The sequence below is a fragment of the Zonotrichia leucophrys genome, chromosome 8 (assembly GCF_028769735.1).
Source record: "Zonotrichia leucophrys gambelii isolate GWCS_2022_RI chromosome 8, RI_Zleu_2.0, whole genome shotgun sequence".
In the NCBI taxonomy this organism is placed as follows: Eukaryota; Metazoa; Chordata; class Aves; order Passeriformes; family Passerellidae; genus Zonotrichia; species Zonotrichia leucophrys.
The window spans coordinates 4,584,744-4,600,302 of NC_088178.1; the positions used below are offsets into that span (position 1 = coordinate 4,584,744).

General features: G+C 46.0%; 1 protein-coding gene across 1 annotated transcript in view; it reads left to right on the forward strand.

The window, feature by feature from the left end:
• Positions 1–14,206, forward strand: part of TNR (tenascin R) — an 80,672-nt gene extending 66,466 nt beyond the window's left edge. Inside the window, exons 15-22 of the mRNA XM_064720348.1 lie at positions 162–305; positions 916–1,046; positions 2,022–2,154; positions 5,191–5,342; positions 6,255–6,351; positions 7,076–7,237; positions 8,755–8,918; positions 9,407–14,206. Coding sequence (XP_064576418.1) covers positions 162–305; positions 916–1,046; positions 2,022–2,154; positions 5,191–5,342; positions 6,255–6,351; positions 7,076–7,237; positions 8,755–8,918; positions 9,407–9,526 — 1,103 coding nt within the window. The 3' untranslated portion in view covers positions 9,527–14,206. The remainder of the gene's footprint in view (positions 1–161; positions 306–915; positions 1,047–2,021; positions 2,155–5,190; positions 5,343–6,254; positions 6,352–7,075; positions 7,238–8,754; positions 8,919–9,406) is intronic.
• Positions 14,207–15,559: the final 1,353 nt, after the last annotated feature.

Below are 15,559 nucleotides of genomic sequence, written 5' to 3' on the forward strand. Positions count from 1 at the left end.
ATCCTTTCTTCTATTCTTTTAGTATAGTTTTAATATAATATATATAATAAAATAATAAATCAAGCCTTCTGAAACATGGGCTCAGATCCTCATCTCTTCCCTATTCCTTGGACCCCTGTGAACACGGTCACATACCCTAACTCATCCCTTTTTTCTTACAGTTGCAGGAGAAACAATTCTTGTGGATGGAGACAACCAGGAGTACCAGCTGACCAACCTGCTGCCCAGTACCACCTACACAGTGTCTATGTATGCCACCAGTGGGCCTCTCACTAGCCAGACCATCAGCACCAACTTCACCACTCGTACGTGCAATCCCTTCCCTCACTCCTCATCCCTAGCCAGGCACTCACCCCAGGAAAAGCAGCCAGCAAGGCTGAGCCAAAGCTCTTGATACATAGCAAGAGTGTAGGGGTAGCCATGTGCCAAAAGGACACAAACACCAATCCCAATGATCAGTGCAGTGCACAACACAAGAACACAATTTTAATCAACAAGGATCAACCATTATTTTTACTCTTTCAGCATCCATCCATCCATCCATCCCTTTCTTTTGGTGATTTCCCCTGGCTGTGGTTTCCTGAGCAGACCCCTGACCAGGTCTTTTTTTTTGCCCAAGGCCATAGTCCAGAAGAACACAACAACCCATTTTGCTTGACAGGTTCCACAGCACATGAATTTCACAGCTGTTACCCTTAAGGTGGCACACAGGTAGAGGAGGACTTTGAGAGGGTTTGCAGAGCTCTGTTCAAGCTTGGGGATGGGTGATGAGGTCTTGAAACTGAGGGTGAGGATGACTTTGGGCTGTAGCTCAGTGCTGCAAGGTTGAATCCCAGTGTACTGAGTTGGGAAGCAGGGCTGAGGTGGTTGTGTGTGAGAAATTTCACTTCCCTGTGTTCCTATCCACTCTTTCAGTTTTGGATCCTCCAACCAATCTGACAGCCAGTGAAGTCACGCGACGGAGCGCCCTGCTGTCCTGGGCTCCTCCCATGGGAGAGATTGAGAATTACATCATGACCTACAGATCCACCGATGGCAGCAGGAAGGTGAGTGAGTCCTCACACCAAAGAGCCTCATTCACTCAGGGAGTAATAAGACCATGTTAAAATAAGCAGGAGAAGCACACAAAGCAAAAGAATGATTCTCAGTGGCTCAGGGAGGCCAGAAGGGCAGACACTACTTCCTGCTTAGCAGGGTGATAGGAAAAAGTAAGAAGAGATGGCCTAAGGTAAAATGTTGATGCACATCTACTGGTCTGGGCACAGAGGGGTTACCTGGAGAGATTGGAGGAACAGGGGCAATTCACAGCTTGTGAAACACAAGCAAGCTGAGGCAGCAGAGTATTATTCTGCAGAGATGCTAAAAAGGCCATTTACCCTTCCTGCAAAAAAGGAAGATAGGCACAGAGAGCTAATTAATTCTGCAATACAATACATTTGATTATTTAATGAGTGTGTCCACATCTGCCTGTCTGGAGGAGATGCAACAAACACAATCAGAAATATGTCATGGCAAACAGTCTGATTTCCTTTGCTGGTGTGATTGGCTCACAGCAGCCAGAGGATAATAGCTTTGCAAAGGGTCCAATAATGCTGTGTGGCACTGGCCAACAAGCACAAAAATTAACATGACAGGAATCAACAGAGTCAAAACTGGCTGATAACCAGGTTTGGCCAGCTCAATTTCTTGCACTGCTTGGGCAATCAGTCATGTCTTTTACTGAAGGCACACAGGTCCCAGCAGACCCAACTGACAGAGGACACTGACTGCAAACATTTAAATCCATCTCCAAACCAGGTTGCTTTCCCCCACCCAAACCATTCTAAAATGTTGGGTATATTGGCTGATCTCATGTTCACTCAGCCCAGGGGTTTAAGCAATCATGCACTGCTCCTCAGCCAGGCTCCGAGGGCTGCAGTAGTTTGTGGCTTCCCTTCCCTCCTCACTTGCTCTTTAGGCTCCCCAGCGCTTTTCTCATCTGTTGCTCTTGGTGTCTGCCTCCTTCTGGGACCCATGTACAGGAGCTGATTGTGGATGCAGAGGACACGTGGATCCGCCTGGAGGGGCTTTCTGAGACCACGGAGTACACGGTGCACCTGCAGGCTGCCCAGAACGCCGTGCGCAGCGGCCTCGTCTCCACCACCTTCACCACAGGTGAGCACTCACTCTGCATCCACCCAGACACGTGCAGGCTGGCCCACGTCACACTGGTGGGAATGGACTGCTCTTAGGCACCTTCCCTCCTCAGGCAGCAATCCTTCATGATCTAAAGAAGGGTACTCACAATGCCATGGTGAGGACCCATGGTAAGGTACAGCCCATGGTGCTGCTTTGCTACAAAATATTAATGGTTGAAGGAGCTATGATTCAAACACAAGACTCAGCCCAGGGCAAGGGGGTTTGAGCTCCAGACCAGGAACCATCTGCCATGCCCTTTTGTCCTGCCCATATCTGCCCTCAAGTGGATAAACAGAGGAAAAAATACCCACTAAAAGGAACAACACATATCAACAGGAATGCTGCTGGGAGAGGACCCAGCCAGTGTCGCCATGCTGTGGACATGATATCAAAGAATCCGAGTGCTTTGGGTTGGAAAGAATCTTTAAAGGTCATCTGCTTCAATCCCCCTGCAGTGAGCAAGGTCATCTTTAACTTGATCACGTTGCTCAGAGCCCTGTTTAATTTGACCTTGAAAGTTTTCAGGGTTGGAGTGTCCCTGGAAATATCAAGTAGGTGCATCTCCTCCACCACCAATGGAATCACAAACAGCAGAGCCAGCACTTTATCTAATTGCATTATTCCTGTCCACTCTCGTTCTGGAGCATTCACAATCTACCAAGGCACTAAAGTAATGGGAATGTTTTCATTTTGAAATCAAAAGGTGGGCATCCACAGTCACCACGACCCTCAGAGAGAGAATACTTATTCTTCTAAGAATGAAGCTTGCAAGAGAATGTCACCATTGCTCCCATCCTCTGCAACCATTCATAATAGAACCTATGCAAAACAAATTGTTCCTCATCTTTTTTTAAAATCATGGCTAGGCCAGGGTACTTACTGTCAGAATACATCTTGTTCAGGGCTAGGAATCCAGTCATGTTTTTCCTGGGTATCAACAGCACTGAGAAGTCTCCAGATGATGTCCACCAAAATTCCTCCCATCTGTGCTGCCAGTTTAGTTCTCAAATTAGGAGATTTTGCTTTGAGTCTGCTATGGATACACTTCCCCATCTCACTTACATGCAAAGGTCTCTTTGCCTGCTTTTAAAAGATAACAGAAACTATTTACATCAACAAAAGAAGAAATTTCTTCTCTAATACATCTACAAAACATGCTCTCCTGTTGTTCTTGGCTCTTACACATGTGCCTAAATCCAGTACAATTCAGGCAGGTGATAGAAAAAGACATGTAATCTTTGAGGCTGCTTGGGAGTCAGGGATGAAGCTGCATGAGAGTGACTTCTCAGGTAGGATAAAGCAGCAGAAACCCACTTATGTCAGGCAAGGAGAGCCCCTTTTCCATCAAACAGAAGTGTCAGACTTCAGCAACGTCAGTCCCCATTGTCACCTGATGCAGCATCCAACACATTTAACGTGCTTTGAAGATGAAGATGGGCATTAGCAACAGGTCAGTTTCTCCCACTTACCCCAGTATTGATGAGAAAGATGCAACCAGGAGCTATCACCAAGGCAATGCAAACCATGGACAGCATCTCTCATCAAAGCTTCCAGATCTGCAACTCAGTTTACTCTGGCAATGCATCAAGGCACTTTGCAGAGAACAAGGACTTGTCTTTAATGACCAAAAAAAAAAAAAAAAAAAAAAAAAAAAAAAAAAAAAAAAAAAGCAAAGAAAGCCACTCAGGCTTAATTTAAATTGTTTTGCTTCCTTCTGCTTACATACACATCCCGGGGTTCTTCTATTCCCCCTGACATATTAATAGTTCAGCCTCTTTTGTTTCATGTTTGCATAAGGTTCTTAGGGAATTGTATACAGATGAGACAGAAGGAAGAAACAGATACAGTATTTATAATTTATAGTGGTTTGAAATGTCTTTCAAGGTCTCCTTGGCTCTTAAAGATATGAATATAAATTAAGAAACAATCTCCACAGGGGAGCCCAAAGTGGTTATTGTTGAAAAAGTTTTCATTGTTGGATACTATAAAAGACAGTGTTTCACCAGGCTGTGCTACAGACCATGAAGATGGGGAGAAAAAAGAGAGGATCTTCAACATTTGAACACAGCAATGGCTTTCAAGTCTTCAGGTCACAAGGTGGGTGGGAATAGACCCAAGTGGGGAGCAACGGACAAAGATTGTGCCTTGGTCCTATGGGGCACTGCACAACTGTGATGGACACACAGCACAGAAGATCTGAAGGTCCCTCACACCTTCTCAGTTTGTTACAGAGACATCCTTGAAAACACTCCACATTGCCAGCCCTGCACTTATTTATTCCGTCATCCAACCATCCACACCAACACCAAAAAGATGTATTTTATTTCCCTCTTTTTTCTTAAATAAGAAAAAAATGTTTCCAGACTTGATATTCCGATACTGCCAGAATAATTGTCATAATTAGGACTCTCCTAAACTCTGACCACAAAATAAGATGTCTCCTCATTAGAGAACACCTGTAGCACAGTCACACAGCCCATGCTGCCTACCTCTAGCATCTCACACAGCCTCATTCCTGCTCAGCTTGCAAGTGACAATTAGCTCAGCATAAGTCCACCATCATTTCCAAGGGCATGGAGAATCAGGAGAATCCCCCTGGAATGAGTACTGTTATAAAACTTGATTAGAGCTGGCAGTCCTGAGAGGAGAACAGGTTTTTGGTATTTTCACAGCTGTCTAAATATGCTGGTGACAGCTTAAACCCCAGGGTTTCAGACACAGCGCAGAAAGATGGTCCAAGAAGTGACATCCCTCATCATTCATTGTGACATTACCATGCACCCTTCCAGTATATGACATATGGAAGAATAATTAATATATGCAGACATTTTTTTTCCAGCAAGTCCTCTGAGGTTGAAGGCAGATATAAAGTCTCGCCGTCTTGTGGAATTACTTGGAGTGCAGAAGCCAAGACAAACTTTTCCTGGATTGTGACTAGTGGAGCCTGAAGCATGGGGAAAAGGTGTCTCTTTGGTTGAGTTTTACCCTTTTCTTTTGACTTTGATTTTGCAGGAGGACGTGTGTTTGCTAACCCTCAGGACTGTGCCCAGCACCTGATGAATGGAGACACGCTGAGCGGGGTCTACACCATCTCCATCAACGGGGACCTCAGCCAGCGGGTGCCCGTGTACTGTGACATGACCACTGATGGAGGGGGCTGGATTGTGAGTATCCATGTGGCATGTTGTCCCCACCACAAAGTAACTGAGCCCTTACCAGCAAAGCACAGGAATGACAGCAGGCTCAGCATCACACGCTTCATTTCGCACGCAGCAGGGAATGGCCCACGCTCCGGTAATAATAGTTACACTTGGAGAAATGCCCTTTGATTTATTTGGCATGTCTGCAGTGCTTCTGGAGAGCAAAATCTGTGAGTGAAGCTGATTTATTGTTCTAGAAATGAAATTAATGGCTGGTAGCTTTCACGGGGAATGATTCACACTGCCTGCAGAAGGAGGGTGTCAGGCGTCACCCCAATTGAGTCTGCATAGGAGAACTTTAGAAACAAATGCCTGTTTGGCTTTTGAGCTGCACAAACACTGCTTGTCTTGACGTAGATGAACTGACAGTGTAAGTAAATAATGCCATGGTGCTTTGATCTTATTCATGTCAAATTCTTACTTACACACATTACACAAAACCCTGCTAGATATATAGTCAAAACCAAAAAGAAATGGGCTTCCTCAAATGCTGATTTCTAGCCAGTAAATTTCCCTCTCACTCTGCTTCAGAAAATCCCCTTGGATATTACAGAAATAGCCAGCTCAAAGCAGAATTACATGCTAGAAAACCAGAGGCACCATGTACTAGTTAAAGCAGAAACCTTGAAGGCCAATTCCTTCCTATTCTACCATTGATTTTCTTTGGACATTATCTTATATCTCTGTTTCTCCACCTGCACATGAATTAATTGCATGCCTGCAATTAACACTAACTGGATGGGCATTGCAATTTTCTCCCCTGAAAGGCAGAATGGAAAGAAAAATTATTGTTTTTGCCTTATGTGTCCAGAGCCTGGCAAAGCTGTCTCTCATCTCCATCATCATTGTTTTCCCCCTGCTCTCCCTCCACATCAGGTGTTCCAGCGGCGGCAGAATGGGCTGACCGATTTCTTCCGGAAATGGGCAGATTACCGCGTTGGCTTTGGAAACCTGGAGGATGAGTTTTGGCTGGGTATGACCTTCCCTGGTTGCCTTTCATTGATGTGTCAAACCTAAGTTCCATAAGCACTGTGTCAGCTGTTGGCTCCTTGCCCTTCACCACATTCCTTTACGTTCTCCCTCAGACAGTTTTCCTTCTGTTCATTCCCTGCCCTTCACTTTAGGAACTCATGAAGAGGCACACTGTGAAGATTAGCAGGTCCTAGTTTGCTCTCTTTAGGAGACAAGGGGGGCATGTATGCTGTCAGTTTTCATGGACCAAAACCCATCATTGGATGACCACAGGTTGCACTGGTGGCCAGAAAGTCCAATGAAAGCAGGAAAGGAGTGAGTGGGAGACAGTACAGCTCTGAAATTGAGTGTGCTCCTCCAAAACCTGAACATGAGCCAAAGGGACCTGCAGTATAAACACACTCTGGCTCGTATGGGAGCTTAACAACAAAAGTAGCACCAGAGCTCAACAGCTGAATGTTCCAAGCTTCAGCAGCATGAAGAAATCTGAAGAAATCTGGGCCTTGATCTCACTGCTCACAGGGAAGTGAATCTCGAGTGGGGACAGAGATCCAGACCCCAGCAGTGCCAGGAGACACACAAACTCACCACAAGTGCTGCTGCTCTTTGATTTCTCTCCTTGCTCTCATTTCTCACTACTGTTTTATTTGCCTAGAGCTTTCCTTGTTTGTTCATGGAGCAGATGTGGGCACCAGGTCTCATAGGGTGTTTCACTGTCTCCACAGGCTTGGACAACATCCACAAGATCACGTCCCAAGGGCGCTACGAGCTGCGGATAGACATGAGGGATGGCCAGGAGGCAGCATATGCCTACTATGACAAGTTCTCCATTGGTGACTCCAGGAGCCTCTACAAACTGCGCATTGGGGACTACAATGGCACTTCAGGTACAGCAAGACCCCTTGCTAGAAAGGGTCTTGGGAAATTCTTGCAGCCTCCTTGCTAGCAGGGGTCTTGGGAAATCCTGTGACTGGTTGGTCCAAGACTGTAAAGGAAATCTCAACATGAAATCTCACTTGTCTAGAGTGGTGAGAAAAACATCCATAGTCCTTTTTGCTTTCCTGCAGTCCATCATTTAAACCAGGCTGATAAATCCCACTAAGGACACGGAATTTTCCATTGGGGATTAGATATTTAATATCAGAGACACTGCTGTTCAAATAACCAGGTCAACCATCAGAGGTGTCATCTCACTTGGCAGTAGCCACAGCTGGCTATTGATGTCATGCTGGAGGCTGTATTTATTGCCTTTCCACAGCTATGGAAAAATCTGAAATCCTCTGAGTCATTTCCTCACATAAAGGCCAAACACTGCCCAGTTTTGCAAGGATACTGTCACACCTGCTTACTTGGTTGATTCAGAGGAGTTAGAATTGCCCAGCAGAAGAGATTGGGTGCTAGAGGGAGGGCACAGGGGTTCTCTTCCTCAAGAAAGGGAGAAGGGGTATAACTCTAGCCCCTTCATCTGGGATAGACATGCCCAGTGCAAGTCCCCATGATGGAACTTCCACCATGTACTAGGTGGAACCCCACAACATATCCAAGATGCAGGAATTTCCCTATTCAATACCACTTAGTTGCTACTGGAAGAGAGGTGACAGGAATCTTGGTGGTGTGCAACAAAGCACTTGCTCTAACCTCAGATCCCAGGGCACAAAGCACCCAACCTATTGCCAAGGATGGCAGTAAGTCTCTCCATGGCTGGATTGCACACAGCCAGCATGGATCCACTTCATATGTCCTGAGGGATTACCAAGGAGCATATTTAGAATGTCTCCTGTAAGTACATCACTCAAGTGACCATATTTTACTCTGGCTTTTCTTTCACACAAAAGCAGCTGTCTAATTATCCAGTGAGGATGAAGTTAGAGGGTTTGGTGGAAGAAGATGTTACATAACTTCCAAAAAACTTCTTCCCCTTATCCAAAGAAAGAAAAGGTGGCCAAGCATCTTGGTTCAAGAGATGAATGTTTGGTCTCCTTTGAGAGAAAAAGCTCCCTTTGGTTAACAGGAAAGAGGGAGGCTGAAAGCATCCTGAAGTTATATAGCAGAGCCAAGCCTTGGGAAATCAGGGATGCCAAAATATGGGATTTAAATAATTTCTGAAACACTGAAATTCAGATCCAAACACATACCCAAGCACTTTATCTGACAATGTCAAGAAGTCTCCAGGATTTGCTGCAGTCTGCACTGATCCTAAACAGACAGCAGAGGACCTCAGATGAGCCAGTTGTGAACAATTCCAGTTAACATTCAGTTATCCAGTTAATTCCAGTTATCCCCAGACTGTCAGCTGTTTGGGCCATTGATTGGAATGATTACCACAAAACCAGAATATCCCAATTTCCTTGTGAAGTGACCAGATAACAGAGTCCATCACCTTAAACAGCACCTCTTTCCACAGGAGACTCCCTCACCTATCACCAGGGACGCCCCTTCTCCACCAAGGATAGGGACAATGATGTTGCTGTGACCAACTGTGCCATGTCCTACAAAGGGGCCTGGTGGTATAAGAACTGCCACCGCACCAACCTCAACGGCAAGTACGGAGAGTCCCGGCACAGTCAGGTAAGGCCTTCAAAGCCTCTGGAATATCTTCCAGGGGAACATGCCAGCAAGCCTAGGTTAGGGCTGGGGTGATTGGTGCACCAGGGTCAGGTAAGGGCAGAGCTGGCTTGAAAGACTCTGGAATTTCTTCCAGGGGAACATGTCAGCAAGCCTAGGTTAGGGCTGGGGTGGTGTGATTTGTACATGGTCAGAACTGGTGGCACCACCCCACACCACCTGGAGCAAAGGGAGCCACCTTCAAGTCAACTAGGCTTTGTGCCATAGTAATTTTCTGTAGTGTGTTAGACTAAAAAAATTACCTACATGAAATTTGACCAGCAGTGGGGAAAAAACCAATCAAGCCATAGAAGCAGGGAGCTGGTTGCTCCTGCTACAGCAAGTTTTTCCTTTCTATCTTCTCTACACCAATCAACCTTGTTTCCTTCCTCCCAATCTAGTTCCTTGTTAGGGTCTTTCCTTACCCTCTGCCTTTCTCTCCCTCCTGCCAGGGCATTAACTGGTATCATTGGAAAGGCCACGAGTTCTCCATCCCCTTTGTGGAAATGAAGATGCGACCTTACAACCACCGTAACATCTCTGGGAGGAAGAGACGGTCCCTACAGCTCTGAGCCAGCTGAACCCCTCCTGCCTCCCACCACCTGACCTTTTCTGTCATTTGTTTGTATTTTATAATATGAAAAGGGAAAAAAAAAATTACTACTCGTCTGAGATAGCAAGCTGCCCCTCACAAGTGCTGGAGGGAACCCTGGCACAAGGAAAGGCCATGGGAAAGGAAAGACCTCATTGCTTTGCATCTGTCCCAGAGAAATACCAAATTTCCAGTCTCCCTATCCCAATACTCTGGCCCTTAACATGAGAAGAAAGAGAAAGAGACAGATTTTTTGATATTTTTTTAAAAGACATAGAAATCCCCAGCAAACCCTGTTAGAAATGTTTGTCACAGGGCTTGTGGCAGAAACCCTCCCCACAGGTACCTTGGTGTGGCCATTTCCAGCCCAGCTGTGGCCAGGGATGCCTGTCCTCTCCCTGCCTCCCTGTCTCTTCCTGGCAAGGAGGTCCCAAGCTTCGTGCCATCCTGTAGACACCAACTCTTCCAGCAGGCAGAGGCCCATCTCTCCCCTGTGTGCAGGCTCTGGACACCTGGGGACCAAGTGAGGATGAGCAAAGGCTCCTTCCATCCCCAGTTTTCACAGGAGGGCTTGGCAAATATCTGCATACGTAGGCAAACTGCAGAGAGTCCACAGCTCATGTGTTGGTCCCACCACAAAGTCATCCTCGTGTGCATGAGGTGTATGGGAATAAGAATTACTCCAGCAGCCCCAACCTTCATTATCCACTCCTCCAAGCTGAACTCAGCCCACTCCAGGTCCATGACATCTACCTGGGTTATGCTGAACTTGATGGAGAAGAAAGGACTTAAATTAGAAGACCTGGGAGAACAATCCCTACTTGTGGTCCTGAAATCTAGGACCCATTCCCTCTGTTATTTCTACATTCCATCATGCTCTCTCTCACTGAGGTCACTGGTCCCAAACAAAAGAGTCTCAGAGGAGGAGCAGCAATAAAAAGATATCACACAACTGCAGCCCAACCTGAAGCCAGCAGCTGTCACAGCTCAGGTGCTCCTGTCCATGGCCCTCCACCCACACAGGGAATTATGGCAATGCAGCTAAGGCAAGAGAAGTGCAAGCTGAGGAATGCCCATTTCCTTCCTTCTCCTACACCATCCCTCTTCAATGCCAGCACAAGAGGGACACAAATCTCAGTGCCTTGGAATTGCCAGCTCTCTAACAGGAAATCAACTGTTTCCCCTCCTGGAAGGGATTCTATTCAGATTTTGGAGCACTTCAAGGCCCTTGGAAGAATTAATGAATTCGCTCTTCCCTTCCTTAACTGAAGGAAGATGGACCCTTTGGATATCTCTGTCTGTGCCCTGTTGTCATTGTCCCCCACCTCCACAGAGCCCAAATAACCACCATGCTTTTGACTCCTCTCCAAGGACTCCACTCAATGCTGGGCATTGTCACTGGCCTGGTCTACAAGAAGGGACTCATCCCTGCATCCAAGGACAATGCAGCTCATCACTGGATTTGCAGCCAAAGGAACATTACAAATGCTAAGCACTGCTGTCTGGTTTTATCACACTGAAGCTGCTTTGTCTCAAAAACATCTTGCAGATGGCAACATAAAGGCATCTTTGCAGTAGCTTATAATTCAGGCCAATGTATCTTTTATAGTCACATTCCTTAATGTTCTGACGTTATTCATGATGGCTGCAGAGCTGAAGAAGAGCATTAAATGGGAAAGATAACCTCCTTCTCCATGGCACATACTGGCACGTGAAATCACAGCTAACACTGAGGTCAAGATCAGATACAGGGCCCGTTCCTTCAGCTTACAAGCTGGCTTGGAGAAAGGGTGCTCAGCAACATCTCATATGTAAATGAGGTGTCCCTTCTTACTTCCCCTTGGCATCAAATCAGGCAACAAACCTACCAGTTTTGGAACAGGTGAGTCAGAGGCTGCAGATGATGGGGTCTCTTGCAGGACATGGCTACTGTCACAGATGGTGGCATGTCATGCCTCCTGAAAACCCAACCCTGCTTTAAGACCCAAAAGCCAACAAAAAGCAGCAGATGGAACTGGTTAAAGCCTAAGAAGGCTTTTAGTAGAACAGCAAAGTAAATTTTTCTCCAAACCATCAAGAATTTTGTAGGAAGAAATATCCCAACAAAAGCTGCAGTGGAGCTGTGGTTATAACCAGCAGAGACTGGCATTGAATGGTGCTGTTTTCTTACCTACCCAGGAGAAAGGAAGAGATGTCATGGAAACATACACTTATCATTCACAGTCAAGAGAAAGGAAAGAAACCTCTATTTTCAAAAGACTCAAACAAAGTTTAAAAAAAAACAGTTTGCCAAGATTTTCCAGGAGGTTCAAAAGAATATCTTCAAAAAGGCAGATTATTCTCTAAACAGGTTTACTGACATACATCTCTCCCTCCCTCCTCATGTCTGTCATCCTTTGTACAAGTCCTGTAACCAGGATGAGTCAGCCCAGTTGACCCAACTGCATAGTCAGGTATGAAATTGGACAATATCCAATCTTCCAGTGCTATTATACATAAGTGCTGGTCCCTGACCCCTCATGTGATACCAGGATGTTGCCTTTCCATGGCATTGGTGAAAGACAGTTGCTACAGTCTTTTAAAGGAAAGATTTCTACACATCATGGTTTTCTCCTGGTGCTAACCCAACCCAAGCCCAGGCACACAACCAGCAATGATGACCCAGTCATTTGTGCCATTGTTTCCTGTTCACATTGACCACAAACAAGATACAATTTCCCAGAAAGTTATTTTTCTATATTGCCTTACTTTTTTTGTTTTGTTTTTTTTTGACAAAGCTCCTGCCAGCAAATCTGTGCTTAATTTTGATGCTTCAGAAGGCCCCATAATTAAGCAGCTTCTTCTCACCCTCCATCACTGGATGGGCTCATTCATTCTCCAGCTAGACCAGGTTTGGCCCTGAAATTCCCAGAAACCAAGCCTGGATCTGGTGCAGTACTCACCTTGAGAGACTTGGCTTCAGCATGTGAATTTCCACTGGGCTCTGGTGGCTCCACTGCCATCCTGGGTTTGTGTGGCTCAGGCTTGTTCCAGAGCCCAAAAAGGAGCATGAGGCTGTTACCCAAACCACACTATCCACTGTGAGATGTCATTTTGTGTGACAGGAAGCAGCACATCAAACCCTTCACACAGCAGAACACCGTGTGAGCCCACGACCCTGCAGCCTTTCAAAGCCACCTCTTATTTCTAACCCCAAAATCCTAGAGGGAAAAACAAAGGCACTTTCATCTCGTTCCCAATATTAATTTCCCTCTGTTTCCATTCTCCAAGCCCACCTTCCACTTGCACACTGCACTGAAACATAACCAAAGAGAAAAAGAGTCCTGAAAGGAAATCTGCTTTTAGTAAAGTGATAGCATCTATAAATGAATAATTTCAAGAAGGAGAGAGGCCAGGCTCTCCCCAAGGGTAGCTGGGTTTTGGTAGGAAGGTACCAGGGAAAGCATCCACACAAAGGTTGGGGAGAAGTCTGTTTCTACTCCTTATCTTTGCATTACTTTACTCTCCCTAATTTGCCCTAAACCAGGCCACGTGGGCATCTCAAAGCAGAGTATCAGCCTAAATGCACTCTTGCCTCCTTCCCAGAGGGATGCTTATCCCAGGTGAAGTGCCTGGGTGTGGAAGGCACAGCTCATGCCACCTTCACTCCCAGTGATGCACTGGTGAGGACCCAGCCAGTGGTGTCCCCATGCCCACAACAGGCTCAGGGCAACATGACAAAGTACAGCAGGAGCCAAAGGACCCTCCTGGTGCCTCACCTCCATGCCAGCTCCTGACCTTCATCCCAGCTCAGAGCTGCCCTCCTGTGTGTCCCCACCATCACATCTGGGGGTGACCATACACCCCCTATCCTGGTCCTCCCAGACATGCCCACAAGTTTTGACTTTACCAAACACTGCCAGCAATGAACTCTCACCCCCCAAAAACCCTTTAATTCATGATCACACCCACTAACAAAGGGTTCTGTTCTGGGGCCAAACAACAAGCCCATCCCTGTTTCTGCCAGCCAAGCACCCTGGGATGGCCATAAAACACAACAGAGCCCACTGGGGACCACCAGCACCTCCAGGGTCACCTTCCCCTTTCCTAAAAGGATGCCACCCATCAGGGGATGGTGGTGGCAGCTCCTTGCCCCTTCCAGAGGGGAAATTTGGGGTAAGTGGGAGGGAAAGGCCCTTCCCTTGGGAGATCCTGATGCCTAGACCTGCCTCAATACCCAGCCTGCAGTTCTTCAGATGTCAGTGGCTTCTCAGAAGGATGGTGACACAAAAACCTAAACAAACAAACAAGCAGCCCCCTGTGTACAGGTGTTATCCTGGAAATGTTCTTAATATGTTTTAAAAAGTTTAAAAACATAAACAAGAAGGGAGAGCAGAGGCAACGAAATGCCTCAAATAGATTCTGATAAACTCAAACCACTGGAACCAAATGAGGGGGAAAAGAAAAATAAATAAATGCATAAATAAAATCTATAATATAAATAAATAATAATATATTAAACAACCTTCCCCACCCTGTAATGAAAATGTAGCTTGGAGAATGGGATCAACGCTTGTTAACCATTGTTAACTAGTATTTTTAGTCCTGACTGCTCTTAGGCTATGTATAGTTCCTTTTTTTAATGCATTTTCTATACATTAATAAAAGATACTGAAGGAGTGATCTGTGTGCCTGTCCAGGAGCGGGGTGGGACCAGGGGCCTCGTGCATCCAAGCCCAGCAAAATTTCAGCCCCAGCTTTATGCCAAGAAGGGACACGCATCCCCTATCCCTGATCTTTGGTTATCCCATGGGAGGAGGATGGGGGGTTTAGAAGGGACTCACACTCAATCCTGGAGGAACAAAGCAGCTGACAGACCCAGCACATGCAATGTAATAAAAACAGTGTGAGGAAGTTTTGGGGCAGCCCAGCTTTGGCTGGTGATCCCATCTCCATCCTTGTAGGTGTTCAAGACCAGGTTGGAAAAAGCCTGAGCAACCTCATCCAATCCCAGGGGGGGTTGCATTGGGCAGAAAGTGGGACCAGAGACTCCAAAGTGCCCCCCAGCCCAGCTATGCTGTTAAAATAAATAAGCAATAACATGGCCATGAAGTCAGGTCAGCACAGTCGGTCCATTAACCACAGGAAGGCAGGGTGCTGGGATTTGGCCTCAGCCCAGCATGAGACATTTTGCTAATAAATTTAGCTGTTCTCATGAGCTACAGAGGCTCTTGGCTCTGCAGTGTGCAGCCAGAGAAAGCAAAGCTGTGGTATGAATGCTTGGGAGCAAAGGGAAACAACCCCAAAATCTTCAGTGAAAACCATTTGCCTGATTTAAACAGCAATCTGTTCCCAACATGATGGAAACAACACCAAAAAGGAGATTGGAAGGCTCATTCCAGCAGAATATACTCCCAGTGGGAAACAATAACAACAACAAAACACAAAACCAAAAAACAAACAAACACACAAAAAAGAAAAGAAAAACAAAAAAACCCCAACACTAATTGGCAAAAATCTCTAGGATGAATATGAGCTTCAGAAGATTTTGAAATTCTTCTCTTATTTCACATGAAGACTTTACCTAAACCTCTTTGTTTAAAGTTTTGACATTCGACACGTAGCCAGACAGGATGAGAAAGCTTGAAAGAAGTTCTTCCTCCAAACCGCTTCAATATTTTCTAAATTTGACTTAGTAGAGACAAAACAGGGGAGTTTTCTTGGTGGCAACTTCTCTTTCTTGCTCGTATTTGTGAGACAAAAAAGGAAGTTTGTGAGAGAGGGGATATCCCACCTTGGTCATGACCCTTAGTATGCCAAAAGCAAAGCGTGAAGCCTGATGGACTTGACTGTCTAGAATAAATGAACATTTTTCTATCTGAAGGTAGTTAGTGCTATGGAAGACCCTTCATGCAAGGCCTGTGCAGGGAGGAGCTGAGGGATGGAGATGCGTTTGGGATGGGGAGGAAGGGTTACCTGTACTCATCATCTCAATCTCACTGTGCCTGGCCAAGCTGTTGTCTGTCACAGCACA